Source organism: Ambystoma mexicanum, chromosome 4q, assembly GCF_040938575.1.
Source record: "Ambystoma mexicanum isolate Mex_15411 chromosome 4q, UKY_AmexF1_1, whole genome shotgun sequence".
NCBI lineage: Eukaryota > Metazoa > Chordata > Amphibia > Caudata > Ambystomatidae > Ambystoma > Ambystoma mexicanum.
In genome coordinates this window covers 216,369,052-216,389,724 of record NC_090928.1, presented here as the reverse complement: position 1 = coordinate 216,389,724, position 20,673 = coordinate 216,369,052, and the positions used below count along the sequence as shown (strand labels likewise).

Below are 20,673 nucleotides of genomic sequence, written 5' to 3'. Positions count from 1 at the left end.
AGTTATTTTACACTTGTACAGATGCAGAGAAACTCAAGCAGACAATGTATTCTTGAGGCTAGCTATGTAGTGAATAGGTTGCGACATGCACTAAGGTATACACATTTCTGAGGCTTGTGGAATCTGCTTAGATCACATGCTATGCATAGGCCGACATCTAGTGGAAGCTGCAGAGTATTAGCATAGTTGTTTTTGAAACTCGAAAAGGGACATCGACAGGGTGTGCCAGTAATACTATCCCTAGTGTGACGTCCACTGTACCCATGGTCCTTCACACGTCGAGGTCCCTCAGATTGTTTTTTTCTGCCATCGTAGACGGACGCTATTTTGCAGAGTTGACCTTTCGGCTTACTGCCATTGATTTATACAAATTAGAGAGAGATTTTCTTAGTATCCTCTATATTCTATATCACCAACTATCGATCATCCGACAGCGGTGAAGAAACGACTGTCGAAGACTCCAGTTGACGGATCTGTCTGGCCTTGGAAGGCTGCTTCGGCCCACACAGTAGGGAGAGAGGTGAGAGGACCTTCAAGAATGCATTTGCCCCTTTTTGTACACTACTCTTGCCTAGCTGCCGTGTCATTCCGCTATGCATAGGACCCCTTTGAAATTGTGCCCTAAGTGCAACAAAGAAATTCCTGTGGGTCGACAAGCACCTGGTGTGCAACGTCGAAGGTACCTGTCAAGCTTGTAAGCTGTTTAAACCCAAGACGTTAAAGGACTGCTTAACCAAACTCTGGGCCCACCACGCCATGCAGGTCGAGGCCACCATGGCAACGGGGATACTCCGGTTTCTGATGCTTGTTAATCTGCTTAGATTCATATGCTGTGCATATGGTCCGACATCCAGTGGTAACCGCAGAGTATTGCATCTTGTCTTTCGGAGACCGAAAGGGGACGTCTGCATAGGCGTGTCTGTAAAGCTATCCCTATCGTGACGTGTAGTGTACCCAAAATCCCTCACGTGCTGAGGTCCCTCAGATTGTTTTTTTCCGCCCAGATAACTGGTCGCCCTATAGCGGAGCTCTTACATAAGAGACATTGTTTTTCTTTATACCGGCTTTGTTGGTCATTCCCTTATAAGTCACTTCGACAGCGATTAAGAACTTCGACGACTGCGGGAAGTTTCTATGGCGGTGGATTTCGGTGCCTAAGATCAGATGGCTGAAGCATCCACGTGGCCGGGCCCTCTGGCCGGCCTGCATAGTAGGGAGAGTGGGGTCGCGCTGGCCATATCTTTCGTTATGTCTTTCCTCTTTCCCCCTCTTTGCCCTCTAGGTCTGGTCATCTTTATACCTTTCGCTATGGAAATGTCTCCATTTAGGTTTTGCCCTAAGTGTAGGGTCAGATACCCGCGGAAAGACTAGCACAGAACGTGTACTTCTTGTCTCCCCTTGGATTATGACGAGAAGCGGTGTGCGGCTTGTAAACTCCTTTGGCCTAAGACCCTTAAGGAGCGTTGTGTAAAGTGGTGGGCTGCGTACAGTATGTTGCGTGCTGAACCCTCTTTCCCCACTGCCACACCCGCCAAAAGTGACAGGGGCACCTCCGATGACCAAACATCAGTATCGGATTTCATAGAACTTCAGGCCGACACTTCTACGTCTGCCACGCCTGTCCCCGACCCTTCAAGGCCTGATGCAAATCTTGCTTCAGGGACCACACCCGGCGACAGGGGCGTACAAAAACCACCACACTAAGCACACAACCCCACCACTGATTTCGGCGGTCTGTAGAAAAAGGTGAAGGCGCCAACAGGGCTGTCAAATTTCCACGGATTCCTCTGATCGGGTAGATCAACAGCTTTCCCTGTATCCACAGCAGCGTCTTGTGACTGGGCACTCCAAAAACAAGGGCGCTACCCCTAAATTGGGTATACATGTCGAAGCGTGGTTATTCAACGCTCTGGTCCCTAAAGGCCTGGTAGGCCAAAAACCTACTACTAGGCCTCCAGGCGAAAAATCTACCGCTAGGCCCTCCAATGCTGCGGCAGGCGGTAAATCTTCTGATAAGCCTACAAACCCGTTAACTCGCGTCGATTCAGTGGTGATTGAAGACAGTATTGCGAGAATTACTTTGGTAGTTGGTCTGGTACCTACACCGAATTACTTCGGCGGTTGGTCTGGTACCTACACCATCGAAACACATGGAGCAGGCCGCGGGCAAGTCTAAAGACATGCCTGGGTGCCCCGATACTCGCAAAACCTACGAAGACAGTCGGGAGCATCTTGAAAGGATTGTCTCGCTTTCTGAGCATCCTTCCCCTAAGAGATCTCGTGAGGACCCTCTTTTAAGATCAGCTTCACGTTTCCAAGAAAATCTAGACCCTCAGCCCTCACTTTCTGGCCACCATGAAGATGTGGTCCAGATGGACACTTAACATCTACAGCGAAGAAGACCTTTCCTTCCTGCATGACTACACTAAGGACCAGGCGGATGCCATGGACAACTGGGAGGCAAACCCAGCAAGTGGAAACGGAGCCATGGACGGTCCCCACGTAAGATCAGGACACTGTTCTATGCCTGGATTCTCCTCCATACACACTTGCTGTGGGCCCATCCTCAGCCACACTCTTCGGTGATTGCTGCAGCATCACTCTACTCCAGGCCTGAGTCGTCCTCGACCTCCTCGTCCGCGGCACTGCTAGGCAAGGAGAAGATGATCTTGGAGGCATACAGGAAGAAGCTTTATTCCAGCGCTTCGCTGCATCTTGGATGCCATGCTGGCAGCTGTTAACCAGAGAATTTGGAGTGAAATTGCAAACTTCCTGCTAGAGCTTCTGGCACAGTGCCAATCGCGATACAAGGCGGGACTGCCAGAGGACAAAATGGTGGCCCAAGACGACATGGAGTCTACCGTGGCCCACATTGACGGCGGGCTATTTGCAGTGCCACGGACATGAGAAGAACAGCCTTGCTCCATGCTACTAAGTTCAACCCGGATGTCCAGGAACGCATTTTGGACCTGCCGTTCGAAGGGGGTGACCTCTTTCACCACTCCACGGACAAGGAGCTGGATAAAAAGAAACAGCCTGCAAACGGTGAAGTCTCTAGCCATACTCACAAAGGCAACGCCCAAAACATACACCAAGTCACAGCCCTCGGACAAGGGGTGTACATATGGAGGGTTCTGCGGCTTCCAAGAGAGGAGGTCCAGTCAACCGGACCGTTCACCGACCCAACATCGGCACAAGCAACATAAAGGGAGGGGGGGGGGAAGAGTAAGGGCTTTTTCCAGTCCCCCTCCTCCGCAACAGGCTCAGAAGGAAAGAAGGCATGACACGCCCCCTCGGGTCCATGTGTCTCCAGTGGGGGGCAGGCTTGCTCTCCACGCACACTTCTAGCATCAGAATTACGCGGACCCCTCGATCCTCTACATAGTCTCCACAGGGAACCGCCTACCTATCCCTGCCTCTCCTCCGTTCCACCCCCACAGGTTGGGATAGCAACTCTTGGCGGAGATCCAGTCGCTAGTCGAGAGCCAGGCAGTGGAGGAAGTCCCAGCCTCCCAGGGAGGTTCGGGCTTCTACTCCGGGATTTTCGCCGTTCAGAAAAAGAACCAGGTGGGCCTGAGAGTTGTGCTGGACCTATCCACCCTCAACCTCTCCCTACCTCTACAATAATTCAAGATGGTTACGCCAGCGCTCATAGCGGAGACATCGTGTAAGGGAGACGGGATGTGCTCCAAGAATGTGTACCTACACTTCCCGATTTGGTAGCCTCATCGTTCTTTTCTACGAATCAGAATCATGGGATACCATATCCAATACAAGGTGCTTCCCTTCGGCCTCAATTTGGCCTCCAGGGTCTTTACCAGACTGACGAATACACTGGCGGCCCTCCTCAGGGCCACCACATCTACCCGTACCTCGACGACTAGCTCGTCAGGGTGACCTCTCCGGAAGCGGTGCACCACGCTTCCCAGGCTCTTATGAGCACACTCCATGATCTGGGCTTTTCGCTTAATCTCAAGAAGTCACACCTGCAGCCTACGCAGAGACTGAATTTCCTGGTGCTCATCTGGGACACAGGCTCAGAGTTCTCCCCTCGGAGGACAAGATCACGGCCATCCGGAAGGCCGCTGTTCACTTCCTCAGCAGATAAGCAACATCGGCCTGGTGGTACCAACACCTACTGGGTCTCATGGCAGCGGTCCTATTGGCCGTTCCCCACACGAAACTCAGGATGTGGAGGATACAGCTGCACTTCGTAGAATAATGGAACCAGGAGTGGGGCTCTCAGGCGGTGACGATCAACGTTCCTCCTTCTCGTCACCCGGACCTCACATGGTGGTTCAGGGACTGCAACCTGTGGATGGGCAAGCCCTTCCGGCAGCCGACCCTGCAGGTCACCATCACTAGGGACTCCTCTCTCAAGGGCTGGAGGCCACTCTGGACAACCACAGCATCCATGGACTGTGGACCCGAGAGGAGCAGGACTACCACATCAATTGGCTGGAACTAAATGCCATCTGGCTAGTGCTCGGAGCCTTCCTTCCGGTTATTGGGGGCAAGGTCGTCCTCATTCAGACAGACCACTCCACCACCATGTTCTGTCTACAAGCAAGGAGGTACCAGAGCCCCTGCGCTGTGCAGATTAGCAGTCTGCATGCAGGAATGGGCCCTGGAGAACATCTACCTCAGGGCCGTCCACCTTCCGGGGGAGTCCAACTTGAAGGCAGACAGACTCAGCAGACTGGGAGCAGACAATTACGAGTGACAATTGAACGACCAGGTGCTGCAGGAGATCTTAGGCAGATGGGGGGCGCCTGGGAGAACAAGCAGTGCCAACAGTTCACGTCCTCGCAAGGACAAGGCCTCAGTTCTTGGGGCGACTCATTTCAGATTCAGTGGAACGGCATGACAGCATACGCCTTCCCGCCCACACCGCTGATTCACAGGGGGATATGCAAGGTCAAGGAGTCTTGCCACCTCAGTGTCATTCTGATAGCACCATGGTGGCTAGCCAGGTCATGGTTCTCGAGCTGCTCAGCCTCTCGGACAGGCCCCCCATTCACCTTCCGACTGGCCCAGGACATTTTCTGGTGCAACAGAGGGGCAGGTTCATCCACTCCACGCCTCAGGAACTAGCCCTGACAGCGTGGTTCCTGAGCAGGTCACGCTAGGGCACCTCGCCTCACAGGCTAACCTAGAAATTATACAGGGTGCAAGGAGCAAGGCTACCAGGACCCAGTATAAGAGTAAGTGGACCAAGTTCTGTCACTGGGCAGTCTCTAAGGAGATCGGCTGCCTTGCATGGCCGTTGGACGAAGTCCTCTCCCCTGCGCACCTCGCTCACTCTGGCATGCAGGTGGACACTTGCTGCACTTATTTGTCAGCCATAGCCTACAGAAATTCAGAGGAAGAGGTATTTTCCCCATTCCAGCCCAATAGTCCAGAAGCATTTGACGGGTCTCGCCAGACTCTACCCGCCCATCAAGAGGCCACACCCGGTGTGAGACCTCAACGTAGTGTTGGGTGCCTGGGCGCACGAACCATTTGAGCCAATGGCATCAGCGGACATCAGGCTGGTCACCATTAAGATGGCCTTGCTAGTTGGCCTCACTTCGGCACGCAGTCAGCGAAATCCAGGCGCTAGTCGCCTCAGAGCCCTATACTATTTTTCACAAGGATAAGGTAGTACTGTGCAAACACCCAGCGTTCCTACCGAAGGTACGTTCAGCTTTCCATCTAAACGAGGAAATTGTGCTGCCTATCTTCTTTGCTGAACTGAAGGACGACGCTCCGAGGGTTCTTCACTGCCTCGATGTCAGGCGTGCTCTAAAATTCTACTTGGACAGGCACAAGGGCTTCCGCAAGTTGCACGCACTGTTTGTCACATTCAGCGGGTCAAGACCTGGGTATCGGGCATCCTAGCCCTCTATAGCACGATGGATGGTCTCGGCCATCAAGGAAGCATATGAGGGACAGCATAAGCCACTTCCGGCTAACACGCACGCCCATGCGGTCAGAGCCAAGTCCACGGCCATCGCATTCCAACTGCAGGTCTGTGGCAAGTCATAGGCAGGGCGGCCGCCTGGGCCACCCCTTTGGTTTTCTGCAATCCTTACTGTTTGGACGCCGGCTCTAGATCAGATGCGGCTTTCGAATAGGGGGTTCTTAGAAACAGGTTTGCTTAAGGAAGGTCTCCACCACCCTGGGGCTACAATGCTTAGTAATCGCCCATCGCTCCATACGTCCCACTATCCTCCCCCGAATAAAACTGGTGTCATTAGGCAATGTTAATCTATTGTCGTCGTGTCTATGGGGACTGGGGATTACCGGGACTGAGGTGTGGCGCGGCGCCAGAGGGCGTAGTCAGAGCAGCGCATGCTGCACCCCTGCATGCCTCTAAATTTAAAGGGGGGGGAGACGGCTTTTTCTGGTGAAAAATGTTCCGTCTGCCATTCCTTGAAAGGGACGCCCATGCAGTATGGAGGAAAGGGGACTAAGAGTACATTAGTCACTACGGTGAGTAACTTATAATTTTTTTATGAAATGTTTGAGACCATGCTGTGAGACGCCCGTTGATGTCAGTTGTACTCCCTGTTTTAGATAATTGACATTCAAACAGTTAAACATTTGCCATTTTCCTGAGATAGTTTGATTATTTTTGTTTGAGCATCTTCTGCATCCCTATTCATCTCAAAGTATTGCTACCTCACCTTAAAGGGCTGTCAGCAATCCTGGTTCAGTATTGCTCTGAATGTACCAGTGATAAATCAATGTCCACAGTGTCCTAACTATTTAAGTCACCTGAGGGTGTAGGAAGTGTCTGTGTGCCATCCCCATTAGGTATCATCCGATTTAGAGAAACTAAGAGTTTTTTTAAGTATATTTTGAAGTTACATGTTTTGCTTCCTTATGAAGAAGGCTTATATAACTGACTGTTAAATTGTTTTATCAAGAAAACTTGAGTCTAAGTGTTTATTTGAGCAATTGCCATTGTGAAACTCTGTTATAACTTTACAGCTCGCATTGACACCTCTTGAAATAAGCCTGGGTGCTCAGCCACACTACCAACCTATGTAGTACAGGTTTATACCAAAGGTTGGGTTCCCTATTGCCAGGAGGACCGGGCTGTTGCGGTACTGCACACAATCTTGCCTACCAAAAGGACTAGTCAGTTTCCCCATGTGAAAATGAGCAAAGAGGCCAGGGAAGGGAATCTGAAGGTTTCACTTATCTGTACAAAGTGAGGACGGGTCAGAAACAAAAGCTAAATGTTTGGTCTATAGGAGAAATCTTTCCTAACATTGATTCTGAAGAGTTCTTCCTATTTTCTGTCTTATCCTGACTAGTCAACTGTATTGCACTGGGATCCGATTCATGTGCAGTTCTTTTCGACCTAATGGTGAATGTATGTATATTTTTTTAATAAAGCTTTTATGTGACAATACCTATGATGTTAATGTGCTAGGTGTTAACTGTTTTTATATGCTAACTGTCTATCTTGAATTATTGGTCTTGTACTGTGTGCACTCGTTGCCCTAGACCACTCACACTTTTCCTGAGACCAAGTCTGGACTGCTCAGTTAGGACAGTTTTTCTGAAGCCCAACTAAGGGCTTAGTAAAACCATTCAACTGAGGCAATACAAGACTCCACTCTTAGTATAAGGCTGTACCACCTGAGTTCATGGTAGCATAGACAGAGCAGCTAGGCTTATCTTAGGAGCGAGAGAGGGCTGTATGTAAAAATAAAGGATTTATTTAAATACAAGTAGGCCCATATAGATCTATGGGTAAGTAAGCACTAAAACATTATATGAAATACAACACTATTCTTGAAAGTACACAGACCCAAGCATAGACCTTATTTGAAGTACCTAACAGTAGTTCTAGGGAAGTCAAAACTTTTTCATACACATACAGTATAGGTCACACCTATTCTTGGGGAGTAAAAACTAATGGTTACTCTTTACAATTACATTCGGTAATGAAAGGGCAGTAGACCCTTCCAGTTGTACAATGATTCTCAGTACAAATCACTTAATCAGTCAACTGGACAATATACTTTTGGTGAATAGTGGAACACTTATTCTAGGTGCAGTAAAAACCCATAACTACTTTTGTCATAAGTTATACTAGGTGGGTATATATACAATTACAGGTGCTTTTGAAATCAGGGAACCCCAGATTGAGGTAAGCAGTAACTTGTGTAACTTATTTTTGTATGGCACACAGCTAACGCAAGGTAGGTAAAAACCCACATACTTTTTTTTTAACCTCACGTAAAACCCAATGTCACACTTTACTGAATGACTCCGTTATTCTAGGTTGGCAACAACCTAATACAGACTTATTCTGGACAGGCTAGCAGCAAGTCAGTCGAAGCAAGACCCAGTTGGGGGATACTCATGCAATTACTCTGCAGGAATAATCTGGTGAAACCAACACTTTACTTTTGGGAAGAGGGACAACCTAATCACAGGAGAGTAAAATACCTTGACATCTACTTTCTATTGGACTGGCAAAACAGGTGCTAAGGAATAAAAGATGTTAACCATACTTTTAAGAATAGTGCATCACACATTCAAGCTCAGTAAGAACTTGTGTAACTGTTCACTCTTAGAATTACAGTTACCAACCAACTCTTTACAAGTAAGTCACTTTGAAACACCTTCTTTTCTAGGCAAAAGGGCCAATCCTTTTAAAGTCTTTCCCTTATTCTTGGAGCATGAGTGTTCCCAGTGAGAAGGGGGGGTCACTAGGACTAGTGACAAACGGGCAGTGTTAGAATAGGTTATTTAGTAGCAAAAGTCAGTTTCTTAGGAAAACTGGACAAACTGGTGAGTACTTTATTTCTAGGGCTAGAAGAGGGTCCAGGGGCTTTGCAGCAGTCACCCTAGCAGGATTCTAGCAGTGGGACTGGGTGCACTGGATGAGAGGCCTCGACCTCATCACAGAAAACAACCCACAGCTACACAGAAATTCAACAGGCTTAAGGTAAGTACATACCAAAGCCAACAAAGTGCCTCAGCATTGAAGATGATTTTGCAGCAGGAGAACCTCAGGGTCTGCAGGTATTTGGGTATGCAGCCAAAATACCTGGTCACTGGATTCCTTGTCGTGGAGACTGAAAACAAGACCTCAGAAGGGACTTTGCAGCAGGGATCGATGAAGAAGGCTCTAGGCAAGGTTTCCCTCGTGGCTGAATGCGGTTCTGCGGATTTGGTGCCTTTTCAAGGAGCACAGAAGAAGACAGAAAATTGCGTTTGAATTCTCGTTGTTACAAAGGTCCAGCACTCTGATGAGGACTTTTCGGACTCGATTCGTGTCTCTGGAGATCCACCAGGATGCCCACAAAGTTTCCATGAGATTCGGAATTCGGAAGACCGTGCACCGCACGATGGCTTGAGGTCCCAGGCGATTGGGATATTGCAACAACGCAAGGTCACAGCAATGTGTGGGATGGCTCGAAATGCAGGACGTCTTGAGTCTAGTGGGTCTCGCTAGGTTCAGGGTCGTCGTTTCAGAGGCCCATGTCGATTGGAAGGAAGGGCTGCAGCAGGCTTGTGTTAAACAGCAGACTCTCCTGTCGCTGGAAATAGTCTCTGCCGCTTTTCCTTAGTCATCCTCTTCGTTTTAAGTTCCAGTGGTCTGTCTTCAGCTTCCAGGTTCGCAGTATTTATCAGAAATTACAGCACAACCTCTGCATACTCTCCACACATTTTACAAGAAGGGGCGATCTGGTTGTCCAATCCGGACAGCCAGCCAAACTGGGATTTGTCCCCATTCAACCAAGGCGTAAGACAAAGGGCTGGGAAGTTTTGGACTCCTGCCTCACTTCCTGCTCTCAGACAAGCTGGAGCCTGGGCGGGTAGTCCAGGGTACTCCTGCCGAAGATAAACATTACACAAAGGAATTACCCGCCCTGGATGTCAGGGGAAGGAACAAGAAACGACAAACACTAAAATGGCAAAAAAGAAGACTCGCGCCATTTTGGTAAAAAATGGACACCCTTGGGTCCCTTTACTGCAGCTGTGAATACAGCCCGCATTAAAGGTGTACCAAATTAATACAAGGTATCACTGCCACCAGCCATTGAAGGTAAGCTTGTCACTAACAGAATTGTTGCAGGTTTAGTGTGAAAGGGGATACATTGTATCTCCCCAGCAGGTGTGCTGGTTTCACTTAACAAAATGTTAAAGGGATCCAAAGATCCTTTCTACCTTTGGGAACTGTAGTTCACTCAAGGTTAGCACAAGAAAGTTAAAAGGGGAGCCTCTAGTGCAACAACGGGCACTTATTGCCAATAAGTTTTTAAAGAGCATAACTTAAAAAAGACACTATGGAGAGTCTTAAAAATGACACCCATAAAAAGAGTTAAAGATTATGTGAGTGTGGAAAAAGGTTCCCACTCACTGGGGTATTATGGAAAATACCCCACTAATAAAGCAAAATGTTCTGGGGTTGACCCAGGCCAGGAAGATTTACCAGTTCTGTGCAAATCTTACCTACCTAGCTACCTTACCATGATTGGGTTTTGGCTAACCTCTGAGTTTTTCTTAATTACCCTAAATAGGTTGGCCTCCCAGAATCCTACCACCAGGGATGATTTTGGAAATCCATCTGAAAACTATGCAAAGCATGTGACTAAGCAAATAGAACCTGCAGAAAGATGGTTGCTGGCGAAGTAATGCTTTATATTGTTTGAGTGCTTTCAAAGACCCATTCCTGCGCTCAATTCCTCTGTAGGTGGAGCTGTTCATTGTTTATAAATTAAATAGAGATGCCAATGGTGTGGACCATTGGCATCTCCCGTAAATTTCTCTTATCTGCTGTGACTTTTCGTACATTGTATAATTTTTCTGTATTCATGTTCATTGTTTACTTTCACTTTAGAATGGGAAGCTATGATGGTAACTGAGCCTTTGAAAGTGAGCACTCCACCCCCTGCCGCAACTACGGATACTCTCACCAACACTACTGCTCAGAGTGCCTCTGCTCGTAAGGCGACGACCACAACTGAAGCAGCAGATAATTTAACCCAAGCAGCAGCTGCCTACACTGAAGACGGAGCATCTTATTCTCAATCGGTATCTACTTATTCTCAACCAGTAGCTACTTATACTCAACCAACAGAAGTCTACAGTCAACCAGTGGCAGCCTACAGTCAACCAGTTGTGGCCTACAGTCAACAGGTAGCAGCTTATAGTCAACCAGCAACAGCCTACACTCAACCAGCAATGGCCTACACTCAACCATCTGCTGTTTACACTCAACCATCAGCGGTTTACACTCAAGCTACTGCGGCTTACACTCAGCCAGTTACTTTGCTGCAGGTTAGTCAAATTGATAAATATTTTCTTTAAATTCGAGGCTACTTGTGAGTTATGCCTTCAGTCTGTCTGTACACTTGAAAGATATGCTGTCACTCTAATGTACGTTTTCCACACATATATGTAATGGGAGTGGAAAAAATAATTGCTTAAAAGGGTGGAAAACAAAACTCAAGTAAAAAAAATTGCAAGTGGGCATTCATCCTTGACTCCTCATTCCACCTTTTGGTGAAAACAGATTTTTGGGAATTATAATATGCAGCAGCGGTACAAGACTGCACTTTCCTGGTGCAAACACGTGAACATATCGGGTTTGTCATTTATTGTGTAATGTTTATTTCCATTTGTTTGCCACATTCTTTTTTGAATTTGGTTTACATTTAAAACCTTCATCACAGCTTTAATTACAAAATAATGAAAAAATAAAATGGTGTTTAACTTCATTATACAGAAGACCTATTCAATTAGTTACAAATCAATTGATCTTGTATAAAAATGTACGCGATACACACAAAATCATTAGCCAAATATAAACATTAATCTCTCAAATCATAGCAGAGATTTCCTTCTCGAGTTCTTTCCAAATCAAGTAAGCAGCAGCTGTAATAAACGAATTACCAGAAAAAGATTTCCCCAAAATTGATCTCTCACTTTGAGTGTGTGCTAAAAATGTTGTATTTTTTATTTAAATTTTATTAGCATTTACATAATACGTTCTAACTTGTAGCCACATTGCCACTAAACCTTTAGTGATACATGCAAGAGTTTTCATTCATAAATCCCCTCTCACCCTCTCTTCTTTTCCCCAAGTCCAAAGTTCAATTCGTCCCTTGTGTTGCACAATTAGCCCATCAATGTACTTCTCTTGAGGCAAGTTGAATGTCCATACTTCTTAAAAAAACAAGCCATGCCCCCTCAATGTTAGTTTTTGTCTCATATAGCATATGCGGCAAATACTCCATGTCATATATGGCGCAGGCTTTTGTGACCCATTCCCTTCCCATGGGGGCTGTCCTCTTCTTCCAGCCCTATGCTATGCAGCTTCTTGCTGCCACCATCCGGGTGCGTATCGTGTGTCCCTCCCCCTCGCTTTCTTCATCCTCTACCCCAAACAGCAACTTCATGGGGGACATTTCCATTCACCTCCCGTCCAAACCCTCCAACCATCCGAAGACTGACTACCAGTATTGCTGGATGCAGGGACATTCCCACCATATATGATATGTGCTATGCGACTCTCTACACTTCACATTTTTTTAATCCGCCCCCGGGTGCATTTTCGCCAGGACAGTCAGGGCATAGTGCCAGCGGTGTATAAGTTTCACCACCTGCATCCTATATTGTGGGGACACCGTGGATCTATTTACAGCTTGTTAGGGAGAATTCTCATAAATGTGCCAATTCCTCCCACCTTGGAGCCCTCAAGCACTTTTGCTAAACTTTGGGACTTTGAACTTTTTAAATCAATGTGTTTTACTCTTGTATTTTCTTTGGTTATGTAGTCTAACCAACTCCATAGGCATCGTTTAATTTGTGTCACATAGCACTCTAAGTGCAGTGGCACAGGGAAACCTTTTCAGGCTTTCCCAAGATTTAAATGCCTTCTCCGGGATAAACTCCTGTTTCCCAGAATAAGTAAAGTAAAATTGACTTTACTGGTCTTTTTTTAAATCCCTAGACCCAGCACACCCCATCTTATAATAGAGTGCTGGAGGGGTTACCTAGTGTCCCCTGTGTCTAGATACTCATGAAGCAGTCAAATGCTACCCTTTCCTCTCGAAATGGCTGGTGGCAGTGGTTTTACAACAAACTATCATGATTTTTCCCGACCGCGAACACCCACGTTAAATAGCGGGAGACATGTTTTTCAAGATGTCGTCTGAGCCCCCTCTGTAAAAACAGGTCCCGGTCTTTTTTTTCACCATTTCTTTGTGGAAAGGTCCTTCTAGAGTTTTGCTCTGCGCGCCAAACCAGGTTTGGTCCCTTTGTTCCTTCGCCTTTGGCGGGCTCAAGGACTGAAGACAGCCTCTGGCGCCCGAGTGTCTGGGGTGGGCAGGAAGTGAGGGAGGTGCCCGAAACTCCCTGTGCTTAGTCTCCTAGGAGACCCAAATGCACTCTGGCGTGATTGGCTGGCTGACTGTCCGGCAAGCACAGCCACCCTGCTGTGCGAGTGGCAGCTAGGCTGGAATGAATGGGAGGGAACTCAATAAAAGGCAAGCCTCTTGGCTTGGAAGGCAGAGTCGACCACTGAAACGAAGGAACGGAAGACCAGATTGAAGAGGACTGCTGCTGCAACTCCTGGACCGTTGGTTTGCCCGGTGAAGCTCTTCTGCCGGTCCGGATCGCCAAGTTCATCTCGACAGAGAAGCCCTGCAAGGACAACTTTTCCCTTTTGAGTTGGTGGAACCAATCAACTCGAACCGTAAGCCACCTGGATACCATTCTCGGAGCTGGTTGTATTTTCCTCAGAGCTGCAGGAAACCGAATAACTAGGGAGAGGGACACCAGTTTGTGTGCTTGACTACAGCTACCGGAATTGAAGAATTGCCAGCTTTCCGACCAGTCCCAGTGCAGTGCAAGAGTCCCCCCGACGTCCTCCCTCTTGTCCCAACGACTGAGGGTCGGGAACAGCAAGATCTGCAGGAACTGCCAGAAACAGAAGTCTTCAGCTGCATCTTTTTCTTCATTGTAAGGTACTGTGAAAACCCAACTGACAGAACTTGCCTTTCACTGCAAAAGTGCTTGAAACTTTGGCAATTTACAGGCCTAAACAGCTTGTGACCCAATCTATGAATCTTTCTTTTACAAACTACTTCTGAGAACTTTGGCAAATACGTTTTCGTTTAACTACCAGAACTGCTTTATCCTATACAAGACTTTAGCCCATTGACTTTGGCCTAACCTATTGCATTGAATTGGCTCCCCTGGTGAACTCAAACTATTTGCACTTTCTAAGAATAACTGTAATCTTTTTATTAACCTATGCCTTTTTGCTCCTACTTCAAAGTACTTTGCCATTTTGCTCCTCCTTCAAAGTAGAAACATACAGTGTAAAGTACTGAAGTATATTTGTGTGAGATATATTGCCTCCTTCTAGTGAGTGTTTTATAACTGACTGTGAAATAAATTAATAAGTGTTTTACCAAGAAACCTTGAGAGTAAGGGTCTATTTGATTATTTGTGATTGTAGACCTCTGTGTAACGTCATTACAGCTCACAGTCCCCTCTTGAGATAAGCCTAGCTGCTCAGCAACGCTACCGAAACTGTGTAGTACAGACTTATACCAAAGGTTGGTTTTGTTTATTCCTGTACTGCATACAAACTTTGCCTAACAGTGTGGCGCCAGGGGGCAGAGTCAGGGAAGTTCATGCTCGCAGGTCCTCACCCCTGCGCTCCTCTAAATTAAAAGGGGAAGGTTTTTTCTGGTGAAAAATGTTGTCTCCCGTCCCTAGGAAGGGATGCCCATGCAGTTTGGAGGAAAGGGGACTAAGAGTGCGTTAATCACTATGCTGAGTAACTTATAATTTATTCCCATAGAAGTCAACCGACACGTGTTTCGACCCAGGTCGTCCTCAAGGCCTTGGTATTCAATATTTGGTACGGTAACCAGAATTGGACGTCAGAGTTACATGCAGTGTTAGCATGAGAAGAATCTCTGATAATCCTTGTTGATAAAGGGTAAAGTCCCCAAATTAACTGTCAGCCGTTGCTACGCTTGTTCGATAGAAAACTTCCTGATGGCTGGTCTCTGACGCTCATAAATTGTCCTGGGTTTAGTCCCAAAAATAGAATTATTTTGCCATCCAAGTTGCCTCAAATGCAATCTCAAAGCCAGGTTCATGGGTTTAATCTGAAAGTAACTTAAGGTTTTACTCCGCATGAATAGGTGTGGCCTATACTAAATGTGTTTGATAAGGTCTAACTTTGTTTATTATTTGTAATGCGCTCCAAACCCGAAGGTATCAGTGCGTAGGGGTTACAAGTAAATTCTCAGCTTGTTTACGCAGATAAATATATAGAAATACATTACATATACAGGTATAGATACAAGTGGATACAAGGCAATAAAAGTACACTGTGTAAACAATCCTATGGTGAGCACAGAAGAGGCGAGGCTAGCTCAGGGTGAAGGAAGCAAGATTAGTGGGCAGAGAGAGGTAGTACCCGCAGGTTGTACTACATAGGAACAAGGTGGCCAGCAGGGTGGACCGAGAGCAAGGAGGGGGCGGTCCTAGTGATCAGTAGATTTCAGCCAGTTAATGCAGTTGGATCTTAAGTTCTGGTAAGATTGATCTTCTCGGATTGAGGGTGGCAGAGAGTTCCAGAGCTGGGCTGCTTTGATCGGATAGCTACTACCTCCCACCTTAGATAGTTTAAATATAGGGATGCGGAGGCAATTGGTATTGACTAATCTGGTGGGACTAGTAGAGGTCTTTCTAAGGAATCTCTGAGAGGTAGCTGGGAGCGGCGTTGTTTAAATATTTGAGTGAGATGCGGTTTTCAGCTTGATTTTATCATTAGCGGATAGCCAATTTTTTTGTCGCCTAATCGGAGATATGGTGTCTCCTATCCGCTCTAAGGGCATTATTTTGGAGGGTTTGGATTTTGCTGATGATTGCTTTGTTGGAGCCAATGTAGAGGGCGTTACAGTAATCAAGCCTAGACAGAATGATGACTCTGGCCAGGATGATACTGATGTTGTCAGAGAGAAAGGGTTTGCCAGTTCTAATCAGTTTACAGGTGTAAGCTGTAGTAGAGGCCAGGGTATTGGCTTGTTGAAAATGAGGGTTGAGTCGCTTTGGAACCTATGGTTTTTACCTCGCTGGCTACTCTGATAAGGTTGCCGTCAATAATGAATGAAGAGTATTCATGCCCTAGTTTTTTGAGGTTGGTGGGGGTATCCAGGATGATTATCTCTGTTTGTCATTCAGGCATAGACCATGAGTTGCCATCAATGCCTGGATGATGAGGTAGACTATTCACCAAGGCCAAATCCTCTGCATAATCCCCTGAAAGTGGGAGGAGAATCTGTGTATCATCTGCATAATTCGTGTAGGTGATAACAAGATTGTCCAGATCATAGAAGAGGGTTTGGTGAATGTTATCAAGAGTGGGAGAAACAGGATCCCTGGGGTACCCCACAGGTGATGGGCATAGGGTCGGCAACTGCTGTGGAGGAGAATACCCACATAGTCCTGTCAGTTAGAAATGACTCAATCCAGACTATGGCCTCCTTGGAAAAGTGAGCCGCTCAGTCTAGGTGGCTACATAAGACCTTGTGGTCCAGAAGGTCAAATGCAGCCGAGAGATCAAGTCGGTGAAGGAGGGATTCCCTTTATCCCGTAGCTCATCGACTTGGGTCTTCAGGTCAATAATGGCAGTTTCTGTTCTGTGTTGTGGACGGAAACCGGATTGGCGTGCTCCTAAGAGGTGGTGTAGTTCCAGGTGCTTTTGAATTTGTGTGTAGGTGACCATATCTAAGATTTCTAGAAAGGGTACCGCCATGATAGGCCGGTAATTGGTTGGTATCAGTGGATCAAGTGTGCTTTTTTTTAAATTTTATTTTTTAGTAAAGAGAGCATGCAGCAGGATTCTTTGAGGTTGGTCGGGATGGTGCCAGATGTGAATGAGGCATTATTGAGCTTGGATACAAATGGAGCTAGGTCCCTTGCTGCATCCTTGATGGGCTGGGCAGAGATCACCCTGGCAGTTGGAGGGTATAAGTGAAAATATACATTTTTCAACCTCTAGGATTGAGGTTTTAGAAAAGTTGAAGCGAGTGGGTGGGGTGTTAGGCATGATGAGAGTCTTGGGGCAAGAGTGAAGAACATTAGTAGGAGGAGGGTTACTTCCCTAGAATTACTGTTAATCTGAAAGTGTTATGCTTCAGTCTGTGTACCTTCACGCGTTGTGTTTTTATGCATTTATGCAGCCCTCAAATTTTTTTTAAAAAAATTTACTGGACCTGCAGGTCTAGTAACTTGATTGATCTACTCGACCTAGGAGTAATGTACTCGACCAATTATGACCATTTCCTTTTTGATTAGAAACATGCCTTGTGTCTAAAGAAACCTTTGCAACGCCGTGAATGTCCCTTTATAATTTACTAAGAATAATTTACACAGCCACACAAACTGAAAATCAAGCTAAAGTATCGTTATTTAATTGAGGTCTACTGGCATAACTGTTTTCTAGCACCATAATGATTATGGCCCATAACTTGTCCTTAGGAACAGAAATGTCAGCCTGCAGGGGTTGCTAATGCGCATGGCATCTGTTTGCAGAGACTTTGAATTTGGAGAACTTCTAATTTACACGGATACCAGCTTGCAGGATCTGCTAATGTAGAAATCTGCATGTCCTTATGGAGTGCCGATGTGCAGGATTTCTCTTCATATGGACAGTCAATTTGTATGGCTGTCATTTTACAGGTGCAAAGGTAGAGTTGCTTTTACAATCTTTATAGAAGCATTTTCTGTCCAGATTTTCCCAATCTGACTCTACATGATCCGGTTGGTTTGGAGAAATAATAAAAAGCATACCACATAGGAGTTCCACATAGTTCCACATGACACAAGATCCATTGACAGATTTAGTCGGTTTACATGGTCATGGTGCGTCAAACCTGTCCACCCAAAGGGAGGCAAAGTCCAACGGGGGATAAGAGAGTAAGGGCGCTTCCTCCCTGGCGTCCAAAGGCTTTCACAGAGGGTTTGTCCACTTGTAATCCTACAGGGCTCAAGTGTAAACCTATTTCTATGATTTTGTAAAATCAATGTGATGAAGAAATTAAACTACTGCAATGGTTTCGCTGGTGTTGTCGCCCTCCATTAGACTATTCCACCAACTCTCTTCTTCATAGTGGTAAAGGTCCTTAAAGATATGAATCATGTGGATGGTTTTTTCTTTCGTGAGGCCAGTAAAATTTAATTGGAGATGTCTCGGGGATTCCTTAAGTTCATCTCTCCCATAGATCCGACATCCATCTAAATCCGATGTGCCTCTAATTGCCCTTATTTCATTCGTTGTCAGAATGTTGAGGCGGGCTCTTATGAAGATTTGACAATATTGCTTGTTTGGGGAAATCTCTAAGTATTTCCTTTTATATAGTTTATTTTTCTGCTAGTTGGGTTATGTGAGCGGCCAGTTTGTAGGATCCTGCTAAGTCTGGAGTCTTTATCTAGTCCCAAGTTTCCAACTTCGTCACCATTTTTGTTGGGTTATGCACTAGTTCGTCTTCGAGGATCCTATTTCTTGTAAGGTCAAACTAGCGCTCTCTTGCCAGTTCTTTAGCGCTTTCGAGTTTGCCCCAAAAATGTCATTGTGAATTGTATTAAAGGTAGGTGGACGATCTGGCATAATCACCTTTCTGAAGATCATCAGTTTATTCCTCTCGACCACAGCTTGGATCCAATACATAATTCCCTTTTTATTACAGGCATTGGAGTAGAGGGCGGTAGAGTTGGTAGCTCTCTCCAGAAATGGCTTTCTAGTTTCATCCAAAGTCTTTCTGGTAGATTTAGGTATGCCTCTGCTCCATAGTTTAGTGATGGAATCACCTTAGCTCGGTAATATTGGAGAATTGGACTCATGGAGAACCGACAGAATTTTCTTTCAATTGCTTTGGCTTGTGATGTCAGTTTTTTTACCTTATCCCAGAGGTGTTCTTGCATCATTTGTTCCGTTTGATCATTACTCAAGATCACTCCTAGATATTTGAAATCAGAAACAGTCTGAATCTCTACTCCTTCCAAATGCCAAGTAAAGTTAATGTTCAATCTATTTTCTTTTTGAATGGACATTATCTTGGTTTTTGTGGTGTTAATTTGCAAATTTTTCTTTCCAATGTATCTGCTCAGGTTCTCCAACTGTCTTTGCAGACCTATGGGTGTTTTCGAGTTTGCCCCAAAAATGTCATTGTGAATTGTATTAAAGGTAGGTGGACGATCTGGCATAATCACCTTTCTGAAGATCATCAGTTTATTCCTCTCGACCACAGCTTGGATCCAATACATAATTCCCTTTTTATTACAGGCATTGGAGTAGAGGGCGGTAGAGTTGGTAGCTCTCTCCAGAAATGGCTTTCTAGTTTCATCCAAAGTCTTTCTGGTAGATTTAGGTATGCCTCTGCTCCATAGTTTAGTGATGGAATCACCTTAGCTCGGTAATATTGGAGAATTGGACTCATGGAGAACCGACAGAATTTTCTTTCAATTGCTTTGGCTTGTGATGTCAGTTTTTTTACCTTATCCCAGAGGTGTTCTTGCATCATTTGTTCCGTTTGATCATTACTCAAGATCACTCCTAGATATTTGAAATCAGAAACAGTCTGAATCTCTACTCCTTCCAAATGCCAAGTAAAGTTAATGTTCAATCTATTTTCTTTTTGAATGGACATTATCTTGGTTTTTGTGGTGTTAATTTGCAAATTTTTCTTTCCAATGTATCTGCTCAGGTTCTCCAACTGTCTTTGCAGACCTATGGGTGTTTGGTCTAACAGGATTAGATCGTCTGCGTATAGCAGGCAAGAGATCGCTTCTCCTCCCATTTTAGGTGGGTAGGATCTAACTAGGTTCTCTGATACCTTAAAATCCCATAGGTATGCATTATACAGGGTAGGCGCCAAGGGGCACCCCTATTTAACTCCTCTTGATGTTGGTATAGGTTTGGAGAGGGTGACCAGCAGTTTTAGGCGCACTGACACTGACGTCTCCATATGTAAGGCTTGTATTTGTTCTAGTATTGTTCTTGGTCATTCTTTAGCTTCCAGTTTCTCTCAGAGCAACTCCCGATTGACCTGGTCTAAAGCTTGGACCAGGTCAATGAAAGCCATGTACAGACCCGGGCTTCCTTCCTTGGTGCTTAGTTTTAAGATGTTAATTAGGAATATGTTAGCCACCGTTCCCGCTTTTTTTAATGAAGCTGGATTGGAACAGGTCTCTTAGATTTTTTCTATTGCCCATTTAGAGAACATATCCAGCAGAGTAGAGCCATAAACTTTGCCAATAATGTCAAATAACGCTATTGTGCTTTAGTTCCTTGGGTGGTCCATGGGCCCATGTTTATAGATAGGAACCATGATGGCTTTTTTCCAAGAAAGGGGGATCGTTTTGGTTTGCGTAATGAAGGTAAACACTTGGGTGATGAAGGTGGCCCATTCTTCAGGCGCTTCTTTTAAATGGGAGTTCGTCAAGCTGTCTGGCCGTCAAGCCGTCTGGCACGGGGGCTCTTGAGCTATTCAATTTCTCAATTTTCTCCAGCATGGGGTCTGGCATGGATTCACATGCTCATGAATATTCCCCGTCAGGCCGGGAATCCTCGGTAAAGAAAAAATCAGTATCAGTTTTGTTTCTGATCTGTCTTTCTTAGTAGTAACCAATCACTGA

At 45.8% G+C, this 20,673-nt stretch overlaps 1 protein-coding gene across 3 annotated transcripts in view; it reads left to right on the top strand.

Moving 5' to 3' along the window:
- SCAF8 (SR-related CTD associated factor 8) overlaps positions 1-20,673 on the top strand; it is a 2,093,867-nt gene that overhangs the window by 949,471 nt on the left and 1,123,723 nt on the right. For all 3 annotated transcript variants that reach the window (XR_011268119.1, XM_069607748.1, XM_069607747.1), the window contains exon 17: positions 10,850-11,289. Coding sequence is in view for 2 of the 3 variants with exons in the window: in XM_069607748.1 (XP_069463849.1) it covers positions 10,850-11,289 (440 nt within the window). In the remaining variant the exon portion in view is untranslated. The remainder of the gene's footprint in view (positions 1-10,849; positions 11,290-20,673) is intronic.